Source organism: Danio rerio, chromosome 24 (genome assembly GCF_052040795.2).
Source record: "Danio rerio strain M-AB ecotype USA chromosome 24, GRCz13ab, whole genome shotgun sequence".
NCBI lineage: Eukaryota > Metazoa > Chordata > Actinopteri > Cypriniformes > Danionidae > Danio > Danio rerio.
The window spans coordinates 3,677,501-3,692,090 of NC_141044.1; the positions used below are offsets into that span (position 1 = coordinate 3,677,501).

General features: G+C 38.5%; 1 protein-coding gene and 1 long non-coding RNA gene across 11 annotated transcripts in view; one reads left to right on the forward strand and one right to left on the reverse strand.

Annotated features, from left to right (window-relative positions):
• Positions 1-1,819: 1,819 nt before the first annotated feature.
• On the forward strand, positions 1,820-6,413 carry LOC147837930 (uncharacterized). Its single transcript, XR_015524695.1, has 3 exons — positions 1,820-2,343; positions 5,617-5,712; positions 5,798-6,413. It is a non-coding gene; the product is annotated as an uncharacterized LOC147837930 (long non-coding RNA).
• The window catches only part of adarb2 (adenosine deaminase RNA specific B2 (inactive)), a 619,893-nt gene continuing 609,121 nt past the window's right edge, over positions 3,819-14,590 (reverse strand). For 9 of the 10 annotated variants that reach the window (XM_087309035.1, XM_087309033.1, XM_087309038.1 and 6 more), the window contains 2 exons: positions 8,009-8,190; positions 5,110-5,893 (listed from right to left, as the gene is read on the reverse strand). In XM_087309035.1, the coding sequence (XP_087165161.1) occupies positions 5,726-5,893; positions 8,009-8,190 (350 nt within the window). In that variant the 3' untranslated portion in view covers positions 5,110-5,725. Of the gene's footprint in view, positions 3,951-5,109; positions 5,894-8,008; positions 8,191-14,590 lie in introns of those variants that run through there. The other variant, XR_015524676.2, reaches the window with a different exon arrangement.

Consider the following 14,590-nt stretch of genomic DNA (forward strand, 5'->3'; position numbering starts at 1 on the left):
AAAGCGTCCCGGTGTGTAGGAGCCTTAAGACACATTGCTGCTGCAACAGGGGTGGGACGGAGGATTGCAATGCTGGCTCAGCATTGTGATGTCTGTGACCCAACCCTTTCACTGACCTTAATTTTTTAAAAATCTTTTTTCAACGGCTTAAAAAAAATAAAAAAATAAAAAACTATAAGAAACTATAAGAAATAAGACTTATTATGACTCCAGAATAATAATTTGTGTTTTATATATAATACTGTGAAAATATCCTTGGTTTGTTAAAGATCACTTATGGGAAACATTATTTTAAATTAACGGGAGGTCAAATGAAATGACTTTAACTGCATCTGTTTAAGTTTACAGGTGCAAAAATGTGCCTCGATCTACTTGAGGGTTAAAAATGCGTTATCCCACTACAATACAAAGTTACTTATAAAATAAATGAACATGAAAGATTGCTTTGAGTTTAAGCTTTTTTAAATTAGCTTGTTTATAAAGATGCATGAAAAATTACTTTGAAAAATTAAGTAGTTTGTGATGCATGTTAAAGTGTGGCCCCTACAAGTACAAGTGGACCCCAAGTTACTCTGGTATAGAACCGCCACTGCTGTAGCTGTGAATGATATTATCAGACCATTTTGAGGGATGCAAAACCAAAACAATGGTCCCAGTGTATTTCCTGTCTGACATTTTTATTTTCTGTAGCTTCCAAGAATCCAAAAAGAGCCACATATTAATGAATAATGTTATAAGAGCTGATTTAACATTACATTCTGATTGAATAGCCTCTTGTGACAGTTATGAAATAGTTTGATAAGCAGGAAATGTTCATGAACCACACTGAAATGGTCTCAATCATTGGTTAAACCTCAGGTAAAGTGGCATGCGTTTGGGATCGGGGGGCAATTTATAATGTGCTCGGTTTGTAAATTAATCCATTAGGTGCAAATTACTCCATAATCACGGATCTCTACTTCCACTAGTTGTCTTTTGTGTGTGCGTCAAACCGGCGACGTTTCCCTTCCTTTAGGTCTCTGAACCCTTTACACCGTGCGTGAAGACACAAAGAGCAGAGATGACGCGTCACCTGCGAGCCGGATTGGGGCATTAAAAGTCGAGACCCGGGGTGTCGTAATGGCACCATTTACATTAGCATGTCACCATTACCACACGAAAAAACGGAGCTGAATTAACCTGTCTTTGCAATGTCAAACCCTACTGTTTTTTCGTCCCTTATTTTGAAGCTAGAGTGAAATAGAGAGAGGGAGAGAGGAAAATGAGGGCCGCATCACTCTGACAGGACCTCTAATTGGACAGCGTGTCGGAGCTCTTCAGGGGCAGGCCATCCGGAAACGGGCAGATAATGACAAGACGGCGACTGCCTTTCACTTTGGCGAAGGTTAACACACACATACACACGTCTGAATGACAGTTACAGGAGAGAAAGAGAGAGATAGAGAGGTGACCATCTTTCCATCTTCTGCTGTGTTTAGTAAAAGTCCCCATTTCTATTTAGGCGAAGTTGGCTTTATGTTCACACATTCTGACCTTTTCCTTAATAATATAATTTCATAAAAGTATTTTTTTGCAAATTCTGAATAGGGAAATCATATTAGCAGCCAATGAACATTAAAGTACATTGTTTAGTCAATGGGATATATGCACACGGACTTTTAATTTGTCAGCCAGCCCCAACATAGATATATACATATAGATATATGCATCTATGGTCCAATACAAAACGTCACCTTTAAGATCTGACATCTCTAAAAAAACAGCGATCTTACAGCCTGGCTGAGATACAATATAAAGTGTGTATCAGACCAAACAAGAAGCACTGCATTAAATGATAGTTTTCCCCGCCATGTCTTTTAAATAAGGAAATTAATTTAATTTCAGTATTTTCAATGGGGTTTTTGCGCTAGCGACTACGCCTGGATTTAAACGGATTTTTGTCTCTTTTTACACTTTAACAACCAAATGGATGCTTAAATCTTTTTAACTGATTATAATTTAATTTAATTACAACAACGATGCTGTAAAAGCAACCTTGTTAAATTAAATAATTGTCGCATAAACCTTTCACCGGAAGTTCTCCATTGGCTGAAAAGCTGTGCATGTAGCCCATTAAATAGTGCTAATGTTGTTTTGAAGTATTTTTTTACACGCCATTTCTGACCCAATAGTCAAAGTAGCGTGATAAACAATATAGGGACTGCTAAAATATACGAATGTGCGAATATAAAACCAACTCGACCTCAATCTCATGTCACATTACCTCTTGTCGTTGCTGGTAAACCTTGTTCTGTCAAAAATCTCATCGTTTCCCTGCAAACTAAACCAGTGATGTGCTGCAAGGTATGTGACTTTCAGAGTCAGATTTTCATATATGCACACAATATAATTGCCATCTACCGATTGTGTTTTATATCTCACATCAGCATCGTTTTTATACACATATCATTTATTTAGAGGGCCAAGGAAGAATGTAAAATGTGCGGTTCACTATGCCTCTCAAACACCAAGGTGGACGCTGCTGACAATAACAAGCCACACAGCACAACGGCGTGTGCGAGCGCGCTCCCTCGTACACACACAGTGCTTGAACACGGGTCTTACCTTTGCTTGTAAATGAAGTCTTGAAATTACTTGAATTACTGAACTGCTCGCGCTATTTTCTTTCCTGTCATTTGAAGCAAGGCCTTTAGCTCCGGTGTTGTGCCGAGAATTGCACCCGTGCCGTAAACTGCACCCCCAGATTGCAACAGGTGTGTTGTGCCGAGAATTGCACCTCTGCCGTAAAATGCACCCCATTCATTAGCATCCTCTGTGTATATTAAAAAATAATAATAATGAAAATTCATCATTGATTGAAGCGTATTGATATGATTATTTTGACGGATAAAGCAAGAACAATATGTGAAACGCATTTTAAAACGCACTAGGTTTACAAATAAATGTAAAATGGCCAAAAAACAAACTTGATTAAGGGTGGTGGAATAAAGTTAAATATATCAACTGTATTATTTTAAAGTCACCATTTATTTTAATAGAAAAAAAGTATTTGAAGCGTCATGGTTGGTCATTGAAGCTAAATTGTCCATAGTGAATGAGTGTGCATGGATGTTTCCCAGTGTGGGGTTGCAGCTGGAAGGGCATCCGCTGCGTAAAACAAATGCTAGATGAGTTGGCGGTTCATTTCGCTGTGGCGACCTGATTAATGAAAGGACTAAGCCGAAAAGAAAATGAATGAATGACTTCTTTCTTATGATTAACTTTACAATTTTGTACATTTTATAATGAACTTCTTACAATAAAAACATGAACAATCCAATTTCTAACTTGATGGAGATCCATGCTGAATACACTATATATATATATATATATAAGCTAATATATGCAGATTTCAGAGGGTGTGTATTTCTCGGCACAACACCAGCATTGGTCGTCAATTATTTATTACTTCACGTTTTGACTGAAAGTCTATTTTTGAGAATAGTTTGAGCTGATATATTATATCCGCAATTTTCAGAGCAGTCAGAACAAAACAAACTAACAGACTCCTTGAACCTTACTTGACTAACATTACGTAGAAGAGTAACCCTCAAACAAGATTAACCGTGAGCTCACGCGCACCCCTTGGCTGTTTCTCAATATGCGTTCTTGTCTGTACTTGTGTTCTTGATATTGAGAAACAGCCCTTCATTGCGGCAGAGCTACCGCCTGCCTCACCTCAGGTCTTTTCAGTGCAGCTGTACATCAGATCCTAACCCTAAACAAACAATAACGTGAAAGACATTCCCTATTGTATGGAAATCGAGGACATAAAATAATTTTTTATCATGTATAAAAACATTTTAATAAAGCTTTACATTGGTAGCGTACACTGAATGAGCAAAAGGTACGCGCTCGAGCCTCAATCTGACGTGAGGTGCTCTCGGTGCTGCCTCCCCTCGCTTCCTATGCTGTAATTGAACAGGAAATATGCAAAATACAGCGGTTTTGAATAAAAAAATGATTGAAGTTATTTAACAGTGTACGCTAACATCAGTAGTCAATGCAACATTTTGTGCAGAACAGTGTATGAAATTTGACTCGGACAAAATGTAAGTAAATTACAGGCACTATAAATTATATTAACTATTATAATATGTAAAACTCTTTTGACCACATTGTTGAGAGTAGTCTCAAATAGCTGCATCTTGGGGACCATTTGGGGACCAAAGTCGATTCCTGGAGGGCTCTGTACAGTTTTGCTCCAACCCTGACCAAATACAGATGATCCAACTAATGAAGGTGTTCATGACTCTTGAACACACCAACTATTTGGATTAGCTGTGTTTGATAGGGTTGGAGCTAGGGTTGTAACAATATACCGGTATGACGGTCTACCACGATTTGAACGTGCACGATTATCATACCATGAACAATTGCATATCAACGGTTTTAACCCTTAAAGACCGAGACAGCCGCCCGCGGCTAAAAATAAGTATTGCTCTTAAATGTTTAATAACTTTTGATCTGCTGATCCGATTCATACAATTCAAAGATTGGCATAAAGAATAGAATTTCAGCTTTCCACTGCTGTATTACTGTATCCGGAATCAGTGCAGTTACGTCATCAAAATTTGACAACGCTGATTTGACAAAGAAACGCTCGTCACTGTGTCTCCGGACAAACCAGACATGATACATTGATGCATTGTCCCTTCTCCATGCCCAGATTGGTTCAAACTCGCTATATCACAACCAATAAGCTTAGGTTTCGCTTTTGTTTGTGGACCAACAACGAGCTTTTTGAACAACACGGAATGAGAGATAGGCATACATTTATGCGCGGCTAAATAAAATGCCAAAAAAAAAGTTTTGCATGAAATAATTCTCATACTAAGTACTTTTGCATGCACAGCAGCACAGAAACATGACAAAACAGTGACACAGCAAAGACGAACTGCTGCTCTTGCTGTTTTCAAAAGACGCAAATGAAGGTGCAGCTGTCTGTCTGCATTGCAGACAACCATATCCAAATCCATATCCACAGACAACCATATCCATGCTGGCACATAAAACATAAGAATGTTCCATATTGAATCTAGTTTCGTTATGTAACTATTTATAGTATAGTAAATATTTATATCTATTTTTTTTACTGAGGATTTGCACCATGTTTATTTGGACTTTATTTGGACTTTGACACATTATTTATTATTTTCTTATTTTTTTATTTGTTCATTGTAAGTGTTGTTTATAGTAACTGAAAATATATTATTTGGAAAAAGTCAAATTTGCTTCACTGTTCTATTATTTTGTAACATTTGTAACATACCGTATACCGCGAAACCGTCAAACCGTGGTATTCTTTTAGAAGATTTTTATACCTTAAAAAATTCATACCGTTACAACCCTAGTTGAAGCAAAACTGTGCAGAGCCCTCCAGGAATCAACTTTGGTACCCAAATGGTCCCCAAGATACAGCTAATAGAGACTATAATAGACTATAAACTCGAGGAATCGAGTTTGAGACCTATGACTTACTGGAAACATCCAAATTTTGCAAGATTTTGACGGAACAAGGTTTACTCTTTAGCCACAACTTTTGTCATCTTCTCATGGAGCTTTTTTTGTCGGCAGTGGGATGGTGTTGACTTCAGCAGTGAGAAAGATCTTCTGTGGCAACTGGTTGGCAGGTGAAGGTGGTTTTGGCGAAGAGGGGATGACAAAGACCAGGTCAGGCCTCCATTCATACAGTCAGAGTGAAGGTTTCCTGCTCGGGAGGTTTTCTGACCCAGGTCCCTAAACCTGCTTCCTGTAGACCCTTCAACCACTGCAGCTTCACAGTCTGGTAGGTGCCGGCCGCCTGCTTCGCTTCGCAGTACAGCAGTGTACCACTCGCCCCACGGACCACCAGCTACGGAGAGAAAAAGAATGAAGGAACGAGGGATGAGACAGACAGAGGAGATGGTGAGAGTGCAAAACAAAACGAATGAGCCGGCACAAACGTGGCGTTTGAGCAGCTGTGTAATCTCTCCATTTAAATTTCACAAGCAATTGAACATTCTCCATGCTTTTGTGCATTTCTTTGCCGCACACTCACACACAAGAATAAAAAACAGTGCGAGCAAAAAGGGGGCGCGGCGAATGAAGGGGCTCGGAGAAAAGAAAAGTTTCTTTGGAGATTAGCGTGTGTGCTCTTGCGTCCCTGACTGCGAGCGCTGAGCGTTTGCCATGGGAGGCCGCTCAAGTGCTTTTCAAGATGATTACCATTTCCACAGTCATTAGACTTTAACTGCCAGCATTTGGTAGAGCAGCCGGCATCTCTCCCATACATTTACATGATGAGGGTCTAATTTTGCCCAAGACTTTTTTTTTTTCTTCATCTCATAACAAATGGAGCTGTCTGTTGTGGTTAATAAAAACAGAGTGCTCATCCTAGTTTGTTACATTGACCCGGGGAGGATGAGAGCTGGTAACTAAAAGGTTCTGGTTTTCAGCCTTCTCAAGACTCCTCGAACATCTTGTAAAGAAACTCTATAGGCTTGGCATACTTCAAACAAGCTTTTTTTTTGTTCTTTAAAGACAGGAGCAGGTTGAAATGGCTGGGTGATGCTATGTCGGTTTCAACACTTCAACAACCCCAGCTTCTCGTCCGGTGTGTGACCCCAAAATTAATTTGTGAGCTATTGTACAGGTGCATACCGGCTCGGCTACTCGACTCCTCACTGTATTCATGTGGCTAGGGTTGTTGTTTATGGATATTGTGCTCCTGTCTGTCTGGCCTCTGTGGATATCAGACATGAAGCACCTTAAATAAGTTCCAGAACACGTCCATTGATTGAGTAATCACAGTAGACCAATGTTTTGGTGCGTTTGGAGAGCTTTTTAAAACAATCGATTGAATACAAACTAGGTTTTAGACAGTCTTTGTTTTAAAATGGCATCTTTTCAGTCAGATCTTAAGCTCTGTTACAGGTATATCAGGCTCTTAACGATGCCCCAAAATTGCCCCAATCCTTACCAATTGCCTAGCTGGCACATAGACTTGTGTGATGGACAATTGGCTCCAACCATCAGGATTTTTCCAAGGTTTTTTTAAGGCCCTGATAAGTTTCATTCATTCATTCATTTTCTTGTCGGCTTAGTCCCTTTATTAATCTGGGGTCACCACAGCGGAATGAACCGCCAACTTATCCAGCAAGTTTTCACGCAGCGGATGTCCTTCCAGCCGCAACCCATCTCTGGGAAACATCCACACACACACACACTCATATGCTACGGACAATTTAGCCCACCCAGTTCACCTGTACCACATGTCTTTGGACTGTGGGGGAAACCCACGTGAAGGCAGAGAGAACATGCAAACTCCACACAGAAACGCCAACTGTGCCGAGGTTTGAACCAGCGACCCAGGGACCTTCTTGCTGTGAGGCGGCAGCACTACCTACTACGCCACTGCCTCACCCCTGCTAAGTTTCAGTGAGCGTCAAAAGTGGGTTTCAATGTCATGAACATTACAGGTGATTCTCACCTTAAAGGCCCTGGTGTACTTCAAATGAAATTGCAGAACTGAAATGATGTGATTTTGAACAAAATCCTGCCATAATGAAGTTCTTTTTGAGTGTTTCATGAGTTTGAATCAGGTCACCAATGGAAACTTTTGGGAAAGTTTGTTTTGGCTCCTAAATAGCTTTGAGTCCTTGATGACTACGCAGTCAGTGGATGTGTTCTGGAACTCTACCTTCTATGATGCGCAATTTCTTCCCACTTGATTCATGTCTAATCTACGACAGTAAAACAGACAGGAGAACAACATCCAAAAAAAACAACACTAGCCACATGAATACACTGGAGAGTAGACACTGGAGAGAAACTGAGTTTGACATCTGTGCCTTAAAAGAACAAAGACCTCCTCCCTTGTTACCTTCGATTTTTTGTTAACAATCAAGATCAAACATGTGAACAAGATCGTAAAAGAATGTGTATAGTGTTGAACAAACAGATTCGTTCTATCCAAAAGTGAGCTCACCTTGCGATAAAGTCTGACCCAACGTGCAAAAAGTGCATGCTTGCAAAGTCTGGACGGAGCCCCGGAGTCCCTCCTCTTCCCAGTAGACGCGTTGAGCACCTCCATTTGAGCGTCACCTGCCGTCCAATTGACACTGTAACACACAGACTTCCCCTGCTGCCTGCAGTCACTGTTGCTCAGGCCTGTGTGTGCAAGAAAAGATAGGGAGACTTGGTGGGAAAGAAAGAGCACTCGAGGGAGGTTCTATTTAGCATGTGATTATTGCTGAAGTGTTTCATTAGCAGGCGAGCATGTCTGTGTGTCGTCTTTGCTATCTTTGCGGTAAACACTGGTTCCAGGCACAAAGGATCTCTCGGGCTCTTCAATCGTTGCTGCATCGCTACACCAATTAGCACGGTATTCTTTCTTTCTTAAAGTGGAGAGTATTATGGCATGCCCATGAACTGAGCTGCTGACTTGTCCATGCTAGATACAGTATAGCCCAGTGATGGGCAAACTCGGTCCTGGAGGGCCGGTGTCCTACACAGTTTAGCTCCAACTGTAATCAAACACACCTGCTTATAGGTTTCTAGTGATCTTGAAGACACTGATTAGCTTGTTCTGGTGTGTTTGATTAGTGCTGCAGCTAAACTATGCAGGACACCGGCCCTCCAGGACCGAGTTTGCCCACCCCTGGTATAGCCTGTTGTAGGATATGCAGAGAGTGTTTAGTAAAGAGCCCCTATTATGCATTAAAAAAAGGGTCATATTTTGGTTTTGGGGGTCTCCAACAACAGGCTGATATGCATGCAAGGTCAAATAACACTTTTATTTTCTAATAATATGCACTTATTTTTACCTAATTATCCCAACGAATCCCATATGATTTGTTCAGCGATTCATTTGTTCCCAAACCCCTCCTTAAAGCGATGCTAGTCTGCTTTGATTGGTCAGATGACACAGTCTGTTGCGATTGGTCGGCTGCATTTGGCACGAAACAGCAGAGGATCGTGAGATCACAGACATGTTTAAATCCGTAAACAAAGCAACTTGTTATTATTAATTATTAGCTTGTTATTATTTATTGCTCTTACATCTGGAATCGACGACAAGGCTTTTGTTAGGTAGTGTGGTGTAATTATGGATACTTGCACCAATCTGAGCAGTATTCAAACAAACAGCACGCGTCGTGTTTTCAACATGGCTTTAGACACAATATGAGAATATAAGGAGTTAACCAGATACAGTACAAGCGGTGTGAAGCGATTTCAAGAACAATAACACAATTAAAAACATTTTTTGCAAGCTAGAGAAAACAAGGAGGCAACCGTTTTAATTACACTTACTTACACTCGTGAACTGGAGGAAGAAAATGATCCATGAACTGTGTACTAATAAAGTTCCTGTCAAGCTCTGACAAAGTGTCATACATCAAGTCTTTTCTGATCCTTCCTTTAACAAACAGCTGACGAATGCCCCATTGTAGGTGTGTAGATTGCTGAAGCACTCGTCAGAAAAATGGCGGGAACGCAGCAAAAGGCAGGGGCTATAATGCTGAGGTACTTTTGCAAATATAAACTTCAAGCACAGACTCTTCACAGCCTCATCTTTGGGTACAGAAAATACCACTAACCTTCCCCTCACACTTCAGAGCGCAGCGTCTTCGTGACATGATTCAACCCTGATCTGCTGCAGTGTTTGTCTTCTTTTTCTTTCTACAGTGTTTGTGGGCGGGGCCGGGGGTTTAAATTTGCCCGAGTCTACATGTGCAACAAATGGGCGGGGCTTGAGGCTGTATTGACGTCACACCGACAAGGCTAAAGATTCATTACCCTGACAATTTATTTAATCCACGCTGAGTCGACTCTTTTATAGATGAATCAATAATTTTAAATATTGCACACTTTCAGATTCACTTCACTTAGAGCTGTTACACACTGCATGGAGGGTCATTTTCAAAAACCCATAATAGGGGCTCTTTAAGTATATTTTGCATATGATAATTCGGTCACACTTTACAATAAGGTTCATTAATTAATGTTAATTAATGCATTTACTAACATGAACAAACAATGAATAATAATACATTTACTACTGTATTTGTTCATGTTAGTTAACGTTAGTTAATGAAAATACAGTAGTTCATTGTTAGTTCGTGTTAACTCATGGTGCATTAACTAATGGAAAAAAGCATGGACTTGGATGTTAATAATACATTAGTAAATGTTTAATTATGATTCATAAATACTGTACAAGTGTTGTTCATGATTAGTTCATGTTAGTAAATGCATTAACTAATGAACCTTATTGTAAAGTGTTACCGATAATTCTGTTGGAGGAAAAATGTTCAATTTTAGCTAATATATGCTGGAGCTCCTATCATGGAATACCTATAATATCTCTTTAGTTTCACGTTAGATAGAAAGTCACATTTGTTCAGTAAATGATGGCAGCATTTTCATTTTTGGGATAAAATATTCCTTTAATCCCCCTGCAAATCTCAGATTCTCTTTGCAGGTGCAGTAAATTGTCTGCTCTAATAATGTGCATATCCTTTTATGGCGTAACGCAGCTTCTTTCTCAAAGCCTCGCTCACTTATTCACAGTGTCATTTCACACTCCTCATTTCGTTTATCCCTATACGTCTGTAATAGAGCATTTAATTTGTATTTTACCTGGAGCGGGCTTCATCATTTACTGTCAGTCACAATGTTGTCGTCTATCCATCATGCCGAGTATTTTAGACAAGATGCTGTATTTGACATACAGCTACTCTTAAGTGCCACTTTGTATCTACTAAAAGAGATAAAGTGCTATCAGTGTGCGACCCATATTTGAAGGACATTCGCAGTGATGTCTTATAATCCCATTTTTGCTAACAAAGTGTAGGTTTGGGTAAATCCTGCAAGAGTTTTGCAGTGGGACATTAACCATCTAGTCATGACACCTTCACCACTATTGCATTCTGGTTTATGCTGGTCAGATCTTATTGGTGGAGATGCAGGTAAACCAAACCAGCTCAACTGACTAGCTAGTTGGTGAACAAACTCCATCTTACTGCTTAAGCTAGTTGTCTTAATTGTGGCGTGTTACAAATGGGATGCGTCAGCCTCTAAAGGTCACTCTGGAGAGAGATCGATCATGGCTGCCATAGTGGCCCTTCAAATGGTCCGTCACAATGAAGGATTGCAAAAGTTAAATTGATGGACATTTTTTGGTCCCGTGATTCTTTAGCATGTCTAATTTATTACACAGCATGATGCTTCATTTGGTCACTTGCACCCTCTTATCAAGGGTTAACCCAGAGGTGGACAAACGTAGTCCTGGAGGGCCGGTGTCCTGCGAAGTTTACCGCCAACCACGAATCAAACACACCTGCCTAGAGCTCTCTAGTGATCTTAAAGATACTGCTTAGCACGTTGAGTGTGTTTGATTAGTGTTAGAGCAAAACTTTGCAGGACATCTGCCTTCAAGGACTTTTACCACCCCTGGGTTAACCCGTTTGAAGAATTAATGCATAGGAATGGACTTTTTAGAACGGAACTGCTTTGGAACATTCAAGTTTTATTTTGGAAAATTTTACAACTCTAAACAATTAAGTTGAACCATTATTTTAATCCCATCAGCCAATCTCAACCGGCACACTTTATCTTAGCTAAGCATAGATCAGTGGTCCCTGAAGTGGGGGTCGGCACCCCCGGGGGTGTCGCAAGACAATAATGGGGGGTCACTTATTGATTTACCAAAATATAATATATGTTATTACACTATTAGAATTACCATGTTTTATTCATACCTGCTGCCAAAAAAAAACCTTACATAAACAACATGCAAATAAAAATCAGCCTATAATTCTTTTTCTATTGGATTGTGACCCCTGGGGTTATTATGCTAGATTAATGAAACAGCAATAGTGTCAGTTTCAGCAGATTGATTTTACAGCTCAATGTAAGACTCTGATACCTTTTCGACACTCACGTACATTAAAAATTAAGGCAATGATTAAACATAGAGGACAATGTCCAAGTCTCCATAGATTGTTTAAATCAAGAATAGTCATGTGCTGTAAACATGTGCTGTAAACATTGGTTAATATTAAACAAAATAATAATAACTATAAAATCATATGGTTGTTAGACTGCCAATAAGCTTGTTTATATAGTTCCTACTGGCGTGTGTGCACCATTGCGTGCAATGTTTGAATGATTATAACCACCTCCAAGGATACTGGGGATCAAGAGTCACTGGAATTGTTATTTTGGGGGTCATGAGCTGATGAGTTTGGGAACCCCTGGCATAGACAATTGAATCGGACTAGCATCACGGTCAAAAGTGACCCAAAGAGTTTTGAAAATTTTCCTATTTAAAGCTGGACTCTTCTGAAGTTAAATCATGTACTGAGACTGACGGAAAATTTTAAGTTGTCATTTTCACGGCTGATATGTTTAGGAACTATATTCCTAGAAATATATAGGAACTATATATACTCATTCCTGTGTAATAGACTTTTCTGCTGTACCATGGCTGCAGCAGGAACAATGATATTACACAGCACCTGAGCATAGTTATCAGCTAGGTCATTTCTAGCATGACCACTTGATGTGTGCAGCCGTGGTGCTGCAGCAAATTCCCTTGATAATTACATCAGAATGAGAGTATAGTTCCTAGAACTACTGCCCTCGTTGCTCCTGCCTGATAAAATAGATTGCCTTTTCTTTGTACCTTTTGTTTCTCAAATTATAGATCCATGGATTCAATACAAAAAGATTTTCACATACTGCTGGAGCTTCAGATCAGGCCCACCATCAAATGCTACTTTCATGACATAATGCTGCTTACACTGTAGCTTAAAAGACTGCTTGAAGCTAAAGTAACACTGCAGTCTTATAAACTTAACATACATGGTTGAGACTATCATGTTTGCTATCTCAACATGGTGCCATTTTATTCTTAAATTGGAAGATATAAATATAAAAGAAAAAAAATGTAATTATAATTATCTTAGAATGATTTACCGGATTGTCAATGTTTCTTCAGCTATTGGTCATTGGAGATCACTATTTCAAGATGTTAACTGGAACGAGACTTGTAAGATTTCCAGACGTTTTTGTATAACAAATACAATTAGAAAGGAATCATTTAAAACTTTTCATCGTTTGAGATGTGCTTTCTGTAACAATAAAGAAGAAAGTATTGTTCATTTATTTATATATACATCATTTATAAGTATTGTTCTTTTTTGTTAAGCAGAGTACGAATATAGCATTGGTATTCATAGAAGATCTTTCATCAAGTACAGATCTTATTTCAGATCATATTTTTTGAATACAGCTTCAAAATTTGGCATATTTTTAATTTATAAATGTAAACGGGCAGTATTATTTATATATATAATTACAGTTGAAGTCAGAATTATTAGCCCCCCTGAATTATTAGACCGCTTGTTTATTTTTTTCCCCAATTTCTGTTTAATGGAGGGAAGATTGTTTCAACACATTTCTAAACATAATAGTTTTGAAAACTTATTTCTAATAACAGATTTATTTTATCTTTGCCATGATGACTGTAAATAATATTTTACAAGACACTTCTATACAGCTTAAAGTGACATTTAAAGGCTTAACAAGGTTAATAAGGTTTACTAGGCAGGTTAGGGTAATTAGGCAAGTTATTGTATAACGATGGTTTGTTATGTAGATTAACGAAAAAAAAAAAAAAAAACAGCTTAAAGGGGCTAATAATTTGTCCCAAAAATGTTTTTAAAAAAATTAATAACTGCTTTTATTCAAGCTATAATAAAACAAATAAGACTTTCCCCAGAAGAAAAAATATTATCAGACATACTGTGAAAATTGCATTGCTCTGTTAAACATCATTTGGGAAATATTTAAAAAAGAAAATAAAAACCAAAAGGGGGCTAATAATTCTGACTTCAACTGTATATTAATTATTTTAAAGCCTTAAAATAAATTTAGTATTTTGAATAATTGTATTTTATATTTAATTTTTTATTGTATTTGTTTGGATGTAAATATAATGTTGTTATTGCTCTTGTATGTTCTGTGTTCTAAAATTGCAATAAAAAGAGGTTGTGACCTCATTGATGTAGAAAAAAAAGCATTTTACTTTAAAAACGAATGCGTCCATCTCATGTATAATAATTATAATACTGTATTTAAGCTCCTTCGTATTCAGCACATTCATTATACATGCATTTACATACATACATTTGTAAACAGTTGTTTTGAACTTCAATCTAAAATTTGCATAATAAAAATGCAACCTGCATATAGTAAAATGCATTTTAATGACCTCCCCTGTGCTTTAAGTGAGACAAAATAATGAGTCAATAATAAACAAATAATGAGTCGCAGGAAAAGTTAGAAGGAATTACCAGTCATTTATACTTTCCCTTAAGCTGTCTTCATTTACTGTCACTAACGATATAGTCTATCCATCATGCAGTGTGCTTTACACAAGAACGTCGCTAATCAGCTTCATGTTATGCTTTTCTTTTTGAGACACAGGCTTTTGTAATGTAAGCATCCGAGTGTTTTGTGCAGGTATGAGCACTGTGTACAGCCTCGCTTCAGCTTCCTGACT